At 39.0% G+C, this 15,050-nt stretch overlaps 1 protein-coding gene across 3 annotated transcripts in view; it reads left to right on the top strand.

Annotated features, from left to right (window-relative positions):
• The window catches only part of LOC131079753 (nudix hydrolase 19, chloroplastic), a 164,381-nt gene that overhangs the window by 119,283 nt on the left and 30,048 nt on the right, over positions 1 to 15,050 (top strand). For all 3 annotated transcript variants that reach the window (XM_058017787.2, XM_058017786.2, XM_058017784.2), the window contains exon 4: positions 306 to 405. In XM_058017787.2, coding sequence (XP_057873770.2) covers positions 306 to 405 — 100 coding nt within the window. The remainder of the gene's footprint in view (positions 1 to 305; positions 406 to 15,050) is intronic.

Genomic DNA, 15,050 nt, shown 5'->3' with positions numbered 1-15,050 from the left:
AGAGAGAAACAGAATTACCTCTGTTACTAGAATCAAATTGGCTCTCAAAACTTGAATACCTTTGGGGCAGTTGTAGTGTTTCTGCTATGTAACTTGATAATGCATTGAAATCTAGCAGTGTTTCACTTATGATCATATTTTATAAATACTGATGCAAACAACTGCATATTGAGTCTTGGCATTATTCTTTCTTTCTATTAATTTTTTATTTCCTGGTTTAGGAGATTTTAAGAAAGTAAGATGTAATGAGATCTTACTAGCAAATTTTAAATCAAGGTAATGGAGAAGTTTGTGTGTTTTTGCAGCCGGGTGAAAGTCTTGAAGAAGCTATGAAACGTGAAATATGGGAAGAAGTTGGTATTGAAATTAATGAAGCTGTCTATCATAGTTCTCAACCATGGCCAGGTACTTTTATAGTTGTACATTCTCTTTTCCTAAGAATTTTATATGCATGCTTGTTATCACTGCATTTCATTCATATTTCCTGCTTTTTTTGGGCCAAAATTTTAAGGTCAAACTGGTGAGAGAATAAGCTATTAATTTTTTTCTTTACTCTAGGCATTTATAGGGCCTTTCAAAAGTATCAAGCTCAAAGGATTCATTTATATGTGACTCTTCTAAAGTTTGAGAAATTGGAGTCCATATTGCGTATTTCAACTAACAGATTGTTACTAACATACACAGTTCTTTGGAAGTCCAAAGAGCATAAACGATTGTAAATATGTCCAGCCATTCTTGGAATACCATCTTCTGCCCATTCATTTCATATATTATAAAAATTTGGCTTTCTCCTTGAACCTCTCCTCACATATAATCTCTCCTGTTATTTCCCATGAATCTAGGAAGAAATTAGCTGTTCATTGTCTTCAATGTGAAATAGGGTTTGAAATCACATTATGTTGCAGCTTTGTAGTAGTGCACAAGATGGTGATATCCAAATTACTACATTGTGTATGTTTAGGGCATTGAGTCTTTGAACCTGTTTCAATGGAGTGGAGTAATCAAACTTAAATTCCACCTTAAAAGCTAAGGGGCCAATTATCTTTTATCAAAAGCATTAACACAAACTTGTCAAGGAATTTAACCATAAAAAGTTAGGCTTACCCATTCCCATAATTTGGTGTGTTTGAGTGCTGATTATATTTTAAAAGGGAATAGTTAAATACAAACATAGCAATACAAAAGATATTAGATGACAACATAGTCTTAATAACAATCTTCTAAGTAGCCTTGAACAATTGAAAATTTGAAGTCACCTCATGTGGAATGAATTCCTTTATGTTGATAGGTATTTTTGCTCAAATTCCACAAACACGTGATATTGAGATGATAATTGATTATTTGATGTTGTATATTAACAAAGGAGACGAAGGCTCCTTAAATAAGCAATTACAAGCAAAGTTTATAAAACAAAAATGAAAGACCAAAAAGAAACATTCTAAAAAAGAACAAACTACAAAAAGGAAATATCCTAAACTAACTAACCGAATGACCATTATAGAAACATTACATAATTACTTTAATACCCTCTCCCTTAATGGTCATTCTACTACCGTACAAAAGACTTGACATAATCTACAGGTCATTTGGCCATGAATGCATAGAAGGTTGCTCCCTTCTCAAAACACTCTGTGACATGAGCTTGCTGAGACCCTACCTGGTTGGACTGTTGATCAGCCAACCGCCTTCTGTAGAACTTCTGGATATGACCAAGTTTACCACAATCCTTCCAACATGATGTTGGGTAACAAAGCTATCCCTCCTACAATCCAAAGACACAAAAACTGTGATCAACTTCTCAATGAACTTCATAGTTCTAAAAGAACACAATTTTGCCAAAACTCATCAAAAGAAGCATCACCCACAATTTTGGAAAAAAAACCTTAATTTTTTTTTGCAGAAGAATACTGTTCACCCTAGAAACCCTAGATGTGACACAAAACAAGCTGCAAGAAACCACAATTCTATCCAAAAAACGTCAAAAAGAGTGCCATGATTTTGACCAAAAAATCGTTCAAAAAAATCCGTAGAACATCAGACTTCGCGTGGCAACAAAGACACGGCCAAAAGCCCTTCACATGGTATAAAAAACCCTTCATGTGGAAAAAACACTACCATAACCATCACAGAGAAAGAGAGCCCACCACAATTTTTGTACAAAAAATTGCCAAAAAATAGGAGATCTTCATGTGTTGAACCCTAGCCACGGAAAACAGAAAACCCACAATTTTTATGTGAAAAAATCACACATAAAATGTTTAAAACCACCATGGTTTTTTGGGAAAAAAATCAGAAAAAACCACCATGATTTTTTTTGGAAAAAAAAATAAAATCCCACCATGATTTTTTTGGAAAAAATCAGAAAACCCATGATTTTATAAAAAAAGCTAGGTTTGAAACCTTCAGTTTGAGAAAACCATGAAAAAATCATGTCAAAAAACTCCTACAAATAAATTCCAGGCAATGAAACCACAAATTTGACTAAAAATTCGTCAAAAATATCTTTCCCCACTTTGATACCATGAAATGATAATTGATTATTCGATGTTGTATATTAACAAAGGAAACAGAGGCTCCTTAAATAAGCAATTACAAGCAAAGTTTCTAAAACAGAAATGAAAGACTGAAAAGAAACATTCTAAAAAAGAACAAAGTACGAAAAGGAAATATCCTAAACTAACTAACCAAATGGCCATTATAGAAACATTATGTAATATCTCGGATAATTTTTTTTTGTTTTAATGCAATAAGGATTACAAACAAACACCATAACCCGTTAAGGTTAGAAAGTATAATCTCAATACTGCTGAAAGTAACCCTTCCACTTTCTGATCACCAAGAGCCCAATGTTAGCTCATACGGTGATAAGGGGTTCGTTAGCTCACTGATCTGCTAGAAATTAAAATGCAAGTACAATACTGGGCGGCAAGCCAACCCCTTCTACTTTTCAGCGGGATGAAGACCAAGAACTTGGCGGTAAAGCAGCCAAGGGAACAAAAGCATAACCAGAACCAAATCACTCTACCGCTTATGCAGCGGGAGGACTTATGCATAAAAACTATCACTCGACCGCATATTTCAGCAAGAGGACAATACCACTCCACCACTTATTCAGTGGGAGGACATAAGTACAAATGAAATTACAAAACACTAAGGTGGCCCTGCCAACATCTTCCACTTATGCAGTAGGGATTACAATGAGCACTTCAAGTTCAATAAGAGGTTAATACTACTAACAAATGATACAAGATGATTACAATGAAGTAGTACAAACATTCAATCATAGACTAAAACTGATTTCAGGATAAAACATAAAACAACAATTCTGATATAAATACCAGCATCTCCAGAAATGGGCCAGCAACATAGAAATGCACATAACTCTTCCAAATCAGCTCCAAAATGCTCACGAACTCAGGCAAACAACCGCTAAGACCAAGGCGAACAAACTAGAAGCTCAAACCAGCACCAAAATCACCACACACTGATGGCATGCAAACCAAGGCAACTCCAGAAAGGTACGACCAGATGAGAATTTCGATTTGCTTCCAAAAATTCCAATCAACATTAAATCAAATGCCCTTCGAGAGGAATGATTGCCTCTTCAATACGCTTCCGACGAGCCTCTACCCAGAAGAAACGAACACTCAGGCAGAGATTTATGAATTTAAATCTGCTTCAGCCACTCCAAACCAGCAACATAGAAAACTCACCAAAACTCTAGAACTGAAAATCTTCACTCCAAAATCCACTCTCAATCACAACCACCAGCTAGGTACTATATTGCATGTACGAAACTGTGCTAGCTAGGAAGCCTCAACTTCGAAGCTCAGTTTTGCTCTCCATTTCGGCAGCATAACAATGCAAATTCTTTTGATGATCCAAATGAGAGCCCAAGGCTCTTATTTATAACTTTTTTGCTCCCTAAATTCAAATGGAAATGCGCCCAAATACACCCAAATTACATGCCACTTCATTACACCCCAAGGGCGCCCAAACACATTTGAAAAATATTAAATAAGTCCCCTCAAGGATGGCGTCCCCTTCCATTAGGCAAGTTCAAACTTTGCCTAGGACAACAACTTGCAAACAAAACATAGAGTGATGCTCATGGAATAAGTTCGATTTCCCCTATGTCATTGACTTAGGAAAAGTTGATAAAATCACTTGAATAAAATAAACTTCTATTTCCCAAAGTCGTCCAAAATAATATAATTAAATATTAACCTTAGAATGTAGTGTTAATATTTAATAAATCATCCTACAAGCCAAATACTGCTCAAAACCCAAATGAATTGAGGACTGAAGTGCCGAACCGTCCACTGGACTGAACTGAATCTCTGAATTGCCCTGCTATAAATAGAACCACCTGGACTGATACTTGCTAAAAATAGTAAGTCAAGCAATATAGCTCCGAAAAACATAATCTTCGCACCTAGTAACAGAACATAGAAAACACAGTAAGATAGCATCATCCAAAAAGTCAACCCTAACTTACTAAAAATAGTAAGTTCATGCTGCACCAACGTTTGAAACCATAATTCTTCATTCGACATAGCCTACGGGTCCCTGAGATAGGCCAATGGACCACTGAAATCACATCGTTGAGAAGGGGACATTAGAGTCCGCCCTCCCCAAAATTGCTTGTCCTCAAGCAACTGTAAGGCTAGATGCAGTAAAATCTCCTCATTTTCCTATGTAGCATCCTCTGCTGGCAAATTTTTCCACTCGATCAAGTATTCCTTGATCACCCTTCTCCTCAAAGAACGCTCCCTGAAATCAAGGATAGCTTCAGGAATTAAAACTAGCTCTCCCTCCTCATCAAGCGGAGGTAACTCTGTTGAAGCAACAACATTATGTCCAAGAGCCTTCTTAAGGCGAGACACATGAAATACATTATGAATCCTGTTGCTCGCCGGTAGTTCCAACTCATACGCCACTTCTCCAATCCTCCTGTTGACTCTGAAAGGCCCATAGAATCGTGGTTTCAATTTCTCAACTCCACTCTTCTTTGGAGTAGGCTGCCTGTAGGGTTGGAGCCTCAAATAAACCATGTCGCCCACCTCAAAGGTGCATTCAATTCGTTGCTGATCAACATACATCTTTTGCTGATTCTGCGCATGCTGGAGATTGTCCCTCAGAATCCTCAAAACATCTTGACTGTGTTGCATCATGTCCTTTGCCTGAGGGGTTCTGCTATCACCAAATACTAAGTCAGCGAAGCTAGGAGCTTCATAACCATATAGTGCCATGAATGGTGACATCTGGATGGACATGTGATAGGAAGAGTTGTAGCAATACTCTTCTAGGTGAAGCCATCTCACCCATGTATTCTGTTGCTCTGAGACATAGTTTCTAAGATATCCTTCCAACCACTTCTTCACTATCTCGATCTGTCCATCGGTTTGTGGGTGATAACTTGTGCTTGGAGTGAGCATAGTACCACATAATCTGAAAATCTCCTACCAAAAAGCACTTAGGAACTTGCTGTCCCTATCACTCACAATGTTCTTCGGTAACCCATGTAACCTGAACACCTCCTGAAAGAACACTTCAGCAACTTGAGCTGTTGTAAAAGAACTGGTGATGGCAAAAAAGTGAGCAAATTTAGTGAGTCTATCCACCACCACATAAATGCTATCCTTCCCCTGAGCGTGTGGCAACCCAGTGATGAAGTCCATGGATACACTTTCCCATTTTTTACCCAGAATGGGCAAGGGTTGTAACAAACCAACTGGCAGAGTGTGCTCATCTTTGTTTCTCTAACATGTATGACACTCCTTGATGTACCTCAAGACATCATTTTTAAGTCCCTTCCAAGAGAACCTCTCTCAGATCTGCCTGTATGTTTTGAAGTAACCTTGGTGACCAGCAAGGGGAATGTCATGGAAAGTCTTCAAAATCTTCTCCTTCAGCTTAGATTCAGCCACAATGAAGATCCTTCCTTCCTTTGTATAGAATCAACCCCTCAACCAGTTTGTACTTTTCATCATGAAAAGTACCCTCTATAATTCTGGTTGCAAACTGATTTTTGGCATAATCAGCAAGCAACAACTCCCTCCAATCAGCAGTAAGCTCAAATGGGGCCTTCTGGATAAGGCATCAACCACAATGTTATTCTTCCCTTTGACATACTCAATATCAAAGTCGTAAGCCTGTAGCTTACTCACCCACTTCTGTTGCCTTTCGTTCAAGTCTTTCTGATGCATGAAGTGTTTAAGACTATTATGATCAGTCTTAACAATGAACTTACTCCCCACAAGGTACTGTCGGAACTTTGCAAGGGCATGCAATATGGCAAGCATCTCCTTGTCATATATCGACTATGGCCTTTCAGGCCCTCTCAACTTCTTACTCTCGAAGACTATAGGACGCTTATCTTGCATGAGGACTGCACCAACACCTTCTCCAGATGCATTGCATTGCAGTTCAAAAGATTTGGTGAAATCAGGTAGAGCCAAAACAGGGCAGGAACTCATGATCTCCTTAAACTGATCAAAAACTGTCTGTGCCTTTTCAGACCATTCAAAAGCTCCTTTCCTTGTAAGATCTGTGAGGGGGGCAACCAACTAAGAGTATCCCTTCACAAACCTCCGATAAAAGCCACAAAGACCAAGTGTGATATGTTCTCAGGAGGAGGCCAATCGATGATAGCTCTAATTTTTTCAGGGTCTACCTTCACACCACCTACACTGATAATGTGACCAAGGTAGAGCAATTCTTCCATTCCAAATTCACATTTGGACTCCTTTGCAAACAGGGACTCGGATTCCAGTATGTTTAACACTTCATCCAAGTGTTGTAAGTGCTCCTTCCAAGATTTGCTGAATTAGTATGTCATCAAAGAATATGAGTACAAACTTCCTCAACTATTTCTGGAAGATTTTGTTCATGCATGACTGGAATGTGGTAGGGGCAGTAGTCAAGCCAAAGGGCATGACTAGGAACTCAAAATGCCCAAAGTGGCATCTAAAAGCAGTCTTCTCCACATCTGAAGCTCTCATCCTAATTTGATGATACCCTGACCTGAGGTCAATCTTAGAGAAGAACACTGCACCATGTAGCTCATCAATGAGCTCATCAATTCTTGGAATAGGATACCGATTTAGTTTTTTGATTCAGGGCCCGGTAGTCCACGCACATGCACATGGTCCCATCCTTCTTTTTCACCAAGACAACAGCCGAAGCAAATGGGCTTTTGCTTGGCCGTATGTAACCCATGTCAAGAAACTCTTGGATTGCTTTCTCAATCTCATCCTTTTGCTTCTTGGGATACCGATAAGGAGTAGTCATAACTGGCTTAGCTCCTTCTTCCAGCTCAATGATGTGTTCTGCACTTCTTTCAGGAGGTCTACTAGGAGGTGGGTTCTCAAACACCTTACCCCTATTGGTTATCAAGGCTTGAATATCTTCAGGATAGCTCCGATTCTCTTCTAGTGGTTCAGAGGGCATAGCCATGACCTTACTTCTGTCCGTGATCAATGCTTGAATGTCTGCAGAATAGCTGCCCTTGTCTACCAATGGATTTGATGGCATTATCAAACACTCTGCTGCCCACTCCACCTGGTTATGGTGGATCAGCCTCTCCATCCTCTTCAATGAGACAACTCTAAGTCCACCATTCGACATTCCTCTCAATACCACCTTCTTCCCTTCAGACATGAATTTCAGCTCCATGGTTTGCAAATTTAATGTAATCTCACCAAGAGATCTTAGCCATTGAATCCTGAGGACTGCATCATCAGTCCCACCAATGCTAACCACAAAGAAGTTATCTCTAATTTCATGATTTCCCAACTTCAGAGACATGTTGGAAATCATCCGGTTACAAGATATAGTGGAGCCATCTGCTACCATGACTTTGAAGCCTTCTACTTCCTCTGCCACTAGCCCCCTCTTTGCAACAATTCTCTCATCATTGAAATTATGGGTTGCTCTTGTGTCAATGAGAGCAATGACACGATGCTCTCCTATCACACCCCAAACTCTAAAGGACTCATTCTTGTGAATGCTTGAGAGTTGAGCAACCACTCCTCTGTCTTCTGACTCAGTTTTAGGCCCTTTAGGAGCCTCTTCATACTCTCTGTCCTCAATTTCAGTCTGTTGTTCTAAAATTTCAGAATCTGATCCATCCGCAGAATAGCACTCCATTTGATGCAAATTGCCCTTCCCATGACATTTATGCCCTAGGGCCCAAGGTTCTCTGCAAGAATAGCAAAGATTCTTCCTTCGAATCTCTTGACGGAGCTTATCATCCATTCGCGAAGGAAACCTCTTGGTCTGATTTGCAAACTTCTTCTTATCCTTTCAGAAAGGGAAAGGCTTGGATTGAATTTTGTTCCTTGGGGCAGCCAACTCCATGCTTCGAGATTTCTTAATGGCTTCTGCCAAGGTGGGTGGATCAAATGCTTTAAGCCAACCTTTCAAAGGTTCCTCAAGTCCTTCAGTGAAAAGGACCACTAACTGCTTCTCAGAAATACTACTTACCATAAATGATAGATTTTGGAATTCAGTTACGTAAGTGTCCAATGAACCTTGCTGTTTGAGTTGAGCAAGTTCTCTAAATTTCACCTCTGGATCCTTGGTATCAAACCTCTCAATCAGCTTGTTGGTGAAATCAACATGTGGTGATCAAGTTATGACCAAGGGTGACCAACCCATGGTACCACCATTCGTGGGCCACTCCATCCAAGTGCAAAGTAGCGAACTTGATGGCGTCTTCTTCAGGCATAGGCCTCAAGGACAAGTAATTGTCCAACTTCTGCACCCATGCTCTAGCGGTGCTATTAGTGCTCCCATCAAAATGTGCCAGAGTCACCCTTCCAAGAGCTTGTTGATAATCTCTTGGGGCAGAAAATCTATTGTCATTCCTCCTTCCTCGCTTCATTTTCTGATTCATGAATTGATCCAAAGTGAGGATATCTCGGATCTCTCTAGGGAGAGAAGCATACTCCATATAGTTGTTCCTTATTTCATTAGCTATAGGTATCTCCATTTCAGCTTGCTGTGCTTCTCTTGGCAGGAAGAGTGGTTGTAGAGGTCTTGGGGCTAAACCTCCACTGTTGCTCCCATTGTTATCCCATTTCCATTTCCTACAGGAGCATTAGAAGTGCTGGCTTCTGGTCCATTTTTGGGTTGGCTAGGGGTCCCAACAACATTCTGGTTAAGTTTGGCCAGCAATTGAGACATCATATCCATCATGGCATTGAATTGTCTCTCAACCTTCTTATCAGGTGCCTCATTCTATTCTGTAGCCTTATCCGCCATTGAATCCACTGAATCTGCAGAATCCAATTCCTTCCCTCTGTTTCTCAATACCTCTGAAAAGGTATCTTCTTCCGGCACTACAGGAATCTGAAACTACTGTCTCTTCTGTTCTTTGTTGTAGTAACGAACGTCTCTGTCACTCATGGAGAATTCTGACCCCTCTGAAACTCACAGGCTGGTAGGAAAACCAGCTATGATACCACTGTAATATCTCGGAATTCTTTTTTTTGTTTTAATGCAATAAGGATTACAAACAAACACCATAACCCGTTAAGGTTAGAAAATATAATCTCAATACTGCTGAAAGTAACCCTTCCACTTTCTGATCACCAAGAGCCCAATGTGGGAAGGTGAGAGCATACGGTGATAAGGGGTTCGTTAGCTCACCGATCTGCTGGAAATTAAAATGCAAGTACAATACTGGGTGGCAAGCCAACCCCTTCCACTTTTCAGCAGGATGAAGACCAAGAACTTGGCAGTAAACCAGCCAAGGGAACAAAATTATAACCAGAACCAAATCACTCTACTGCTTATGCAGCGGGAGGACTTATGCATAAAAACTATCACTCGATCGCATATTTCAGCAGGAGGACAATACCACTCCACCAGTTATTTAGTGGGAGGACAAAAGTACAAATGAAATTACAAAACACTAAGGCGGCCCTACCAGCCTCTTCCACTTATGCAATGGGGATTACAATGAGCACTTCAAGTTCAATAAGAGGCAAGATGATTACAATGAAGTAGTACAAACATTCAATCATAGACTAAAACTGATTTCAGGCTAAAACATAAAACAACAATTCTGGTATAAATACCAACATCTCCAGAAATGGGCCAGCAACATAGAAATGCACATAACTCTTCCGAATCAGCTCCAAAATGCTCACGAACTCATGCGAACAAACTAGAAGCTTAAACCAGCACCAAAGTCACCACACACTGATGGCACACAAACCAAGGCAACTCCAGAAAGGTATGACCAGCTGAGAATTTCGATTTGCTTGCAAAAATTCCAATCGACATTAAATCAAACGCCCTTCTAGAGGAATGATCACCTCTCCAATACGCTTCCGACGAGCCTCTACCCAGAAGAAACAGACACTCGGGCAGAGATTTATGAACATAAATCCGCCTCAGCCACTCCAAACCAGCAACATAGAAAACTCACCAAAACTCTAGAACTGAAAATCCTCACACCAAAATCCACTCTCAATCACACCCACCAGCTAGGTACTATATTGCACGTACGAAACTGTGCTAGCTAGGAAGCCTCAACTCCGAAGCTCAGTTTTGCTCTCCATTTCGGCAGCATAACAATGCAAATTCTTTTGATGATCCAAATGAGAGCCCAAGGCTCTTATTTATAACTTTTTGGCTCCCTGAATTCAAATGCAAATGTGCCCAAATACACCCAAATTACATGCCACTCCATTACACCCCAAGGGCACCCAAACACATTTGTAAAATATTAAATAAGTCCCCTCAAGGATGGGGTCCCCTTCCATTAGGCAAGTTCGAACTTTGCCTAGGACAACAACTTGCAAACAAAACATAGAGTGATGCTCATGGAATAAGTTCGATTTCCCTTATGTCATTGACTTAGGAAAAATTGATAAAATCACTTGAATAAAATAAACTTCTATTTCCCAAAGTCGTCCAAAATAATATAATTAAATATTAACCTTAGAATGCAGTGTTAATATTTAATAAATCATCCTGCAAGCCAAATACTGCTCAAAACCCAAATGAATTGAGTACTGAAGTGTCAAACCATCCACTGGACTGAACTGAATCTCTGAACTGCCTTGCTATAAATAGAACCACCTGAACTGATACTTGCTAAAAATAGTAAGTCAAGCAATATAGCTCCGAAAAACATAATCTTCGCACTCAGTGACAGAACATGGAAAACTCAATAAGATAGCATCATCCAAACAGTCAACCCCTAACTTACTAAAAATAGTAAGTTCATGCTGCACCAACGTTTGAAACCCTAATTCTTCATTCTACATAGCCTACGGGTCCTTGAGATAGGCCAATGGACCACTGAAATCACATCATTGAGAAGGGGACATTACACATTACATAATAATTTTAATAGATATTTAGCATCCCTGGAAGTATATGACCCTTGAGTATGGTAACCTTCTGTATATTGCTCGGATCCCACCTTGTTAGGTAAACTATTCATATGAGCAAAGTTGTGATCATGCTTGGTTGGTGAATTTCTCCCAAACTAGCTAATTATATAAGCCTTGGACTAAGAAGAAATGGCCATTGAAGGTGGTGCACAAAAGGTGAGCCCTAAATAGGAGAAACATCTGGAATTTCACAATCAAAATATATAGAAAAAAATTAGAGGGGAGGACTATTTGAGGGAATTTATTTCCAAAGGGGTACCTAGAAATAGTCAATGAAGGCTTCACATTATTGTCCAATAGAAGCTTGGCATCCTCCTATTTTGGGGTTGTATGTGCTTTGGCTCTCCTCATCCTCTAGTAATTAATCATTTGTGTTGGGCCCCTCGAAATTTTTTTGTATTGCAGTCCCTTTTGCATGATCTAATGAGTTTTATTGTCTATCTATTACAAGAAGTTATTAAATGTATTCAAAGTCCTTCATCCTAGGAAGTTATTATTTGTTTTGCTAGATTCAATGGACAAGTGTGAAGTTTTAAACTCAAGATTCAAAGCTAAAAAGTTTTCAAAGGAGCAGAAATGACAAAAGTATCTAGAAATGGTAAATGACACTTGGGTTGAGCTTTGCTAGGCAATAAAAATTTGACTAAGGTGTGGAAAAGTGAAAAAGGATCCTAAATTATGTACTTTTCCTGTTAGAGCCAAAAAGTTAAGTGGCAAAAGAACTCTCTTTGCACACTTTGCCAACTAGTGAAAAATTGAAAATTGACTAAGGCATGGGAAAGTGGTAGAGGGTCCCAATGTGAGTGTTTTTCTAGATAGAGCCAAAAATTTAAGTGGCAAAGAACTCAAAACTCGTGCTTGTACTTGGCTAACCATCCTCAAAGGAGCACTTTAAATAAAACAACCATGTATCAAAAAGTGGTTATGACACGAAAAACATTTGCTCTAAGTAGTTTTGCTATGATTGTACATCCAAAATCACACACATTGGGCCTATTTGCCAAAGAGTGCCTTAGTTGGAAAAAGTGTATTAGCAGGTCAAAAAGTGAGAATTAGAACAAATAAAAAATTTCTCTGTGACAAAAGTGGCAAGAATCAAAAGTGCACACTTTTCATCTCATTGCTAAGCAAAGATTCCCAAAGTACATGCTTAGGAATGATTTGCCAAAAGACAAAAATGATAATAAATAAAAAGTGGTGCTATCATTCTTGCAAAGAGCATACAAGTGCAGGGTCTGGTGAGAGTTTGAAGATAAGAAGTTGCATTTCCCAAGTTTGCCAAAGATTTGAAGGTGATTTTCAGCAGTTGACCCTTTGCTGATGATGATTGGATGGCTGAAGATAAGTCTGGTATGGCCTAATTAGGGGTCTGATATAGATATAAAAATCACTGCCTTAAACCCCCACGTAAGCCTTAGGGTTGGTACGGCTTGATTGGAGAAAGTACGGCCAGCCATTGAAGATTCCCAGCCTCCAATTTGCAATTTATTCCTTAAATCTGCATGTCTTCATTCTCTTGAAATTCTGATCAAATTATTGATGATTTGATTTCAATGCAGCACAGTTATAATCCCTAAATGAGATTATCAAAATAAGTTTCCTTGGGTAATCTTCCACACCTACAAACACTGTTTTCTTTGAGGGATTTCGTCCTCAAAAAGCTATGGCTTCCTGGGCCAACAAACCCTTGTTGCAGCTCTTCTCATAAAAAATGTAATCAAGAATGAATAATGAAGCTCTCAAATGAGCTTTTATATTTCTTCCAAAAACCCATGCACCTCTTGGCCTTTTAATCATTGAATTAATTATTCCACTCTTTATTGAAATTCTCCAAAGTTGGCACCCACTTTGTCTTATTATAAAGTTGCTTTATGTAATTAATACTAAATAATCATTTTGCCCCCTTTTATAATGTCACAACATAAAGTCACTTATATAATTTAATATTATTAAGGTCAATGCTTGATAAGACTATAATCTCAGTTACCGGTTCTTGCCAAAAATGGCCGGGTCCTGGTCCTGGTTCATGCCTGGTCCTGGTCCGAGCCCGGTTTGACCTGGGTCCCACCCGGGTCCTGCCTCGGCGGCTGGGTTCCCTGTGGGTCTTGCAACAAGGAACCCAGCCACCTGGGCAGGACCCAGGTCAAACTAGGGAGGACCGGGATGAACCCAAGCCCGTGGGTTCCCAAAAACGAGGCCCGCGGGTTAGAAAACAAAGAAAAACAATTAAAAACAAATTTTTTAATCTTATTTTAACATTTTGAAACTTGAATCAGTTGAAACTTGAAACTTGAATATTATCTTTTTTGCAAATTATGAATATGATATTACATTTATGATTTACGATATATCAATATCAGAATATTTATTGGCATTGGCAATTATGGATTTATGATTTATGATTTATGATTTATCTGTTATCATTTATGTATCATTGTATGGGAAAGTTACATTGTATGTTTCATATTTGTATGTTTGAACTGTGAACATATATAATTTTGATGTTTGAAGTTTGAACATATATATGTAAAAAAAAATTAAAAATATATATATATATATACAAACGAACCCGTACCCGTACCCCCCCAATTTTTTTTTTGCCGAATCCGCGAATCCGAACCCGAACCGGTAACTTAGACTATAATAAATTAAATTAAATCATTAAACCTTGATTAATGTCAAATACCAATCATGAAGCCAATTCTGTCAACTTTCCAAATATTGCTATGATACCCATTGTTAATCCTATGAGTTACTATAAATTATTAAATAGTAAGTATGACCCAAACATCCAAGTGACTTATTAAAAATAGCGTGTATCAAAGAGACTTAAATGATCCTAGAGAAACATGCCACAAATAAACTAAGATATTGAGCTAAAGATTACTGCAATAAGCTCTCCAAAGGGTTGACTGAAGCCATAGACCTCCCTCCAAAGGGTCCCCTAACCACCATGTTAACCTACGGGGACCAAGTCATAAGCTAACCCCTAGGAATGATTGATGCTTAGGAAGGGGAAATTACAAACTTTGACATTGCCTATGTCAAGGGAAAAAAGAATATTATTTCTGATGCTTTATCGAGGAGACCTCACTTGTGTTCATTAGGGGAGGTTACAGCTGATTGGAGAGAGTGGATTTCGGTTGAGTATGCTAAGGACAAGTGGGCTTCAAGTATCATTGATGGTACAATATAGGATGATAGATACACCGTTGTAAATGATCTCATCATTTACAAAGGGAGGATATTTCTATGGATTTTATCACGGCCTTGCCTAAGGCTCAGAGCAAGGACTGTATTTATGTAGTGGTCGATAGACCTACAAAATTTGGCCATTTCTTTCCAATTTCAGCCACACACAGCAACACAGGTTGCTGATTTGTTTTTTAGAGATGTATTCAGACTTCATGGGTTGCCTCAGAGTATAGTTAGCAATTTGGATAGCAAGTTCATGAGTCATTTTTGGCAGGAGTTGTTCACACTTTGTGAGACAAAACTTACTTCAAGCATGAGCTACCTGTTGTCACAAAAGTTTGCACCCTTGTTGAGCTATCAAATCAACAACCTTGTGAAATATGGAAACAACCCCGAAGTGTGGGACCTTGCACAAAGAGGTTGAATCTCCAGAGAAGGCCGGCT

The sequence above is a fragment of the Cryptomeria japonica genome, chromosome 6 (assembly GCF_030272615.1).
Source record: "Cryptomeria japonica chromosome 6, Sugi_1.0, whole genome shotgun sequence".
In the NCBI taxonomy this organism is placed as follows: Eukaryota; Viridiplantae; Streptophyta; class Pinopsida; order Cupressales; family Cupressaceae; genus Cryptomeria; species Cryptomeria japonica.
The sequence above is the reverse complement of the archived record's forward strand: the minus strand, read 5'-3'. Positions and strand labels throughout refer to the sequence as shown.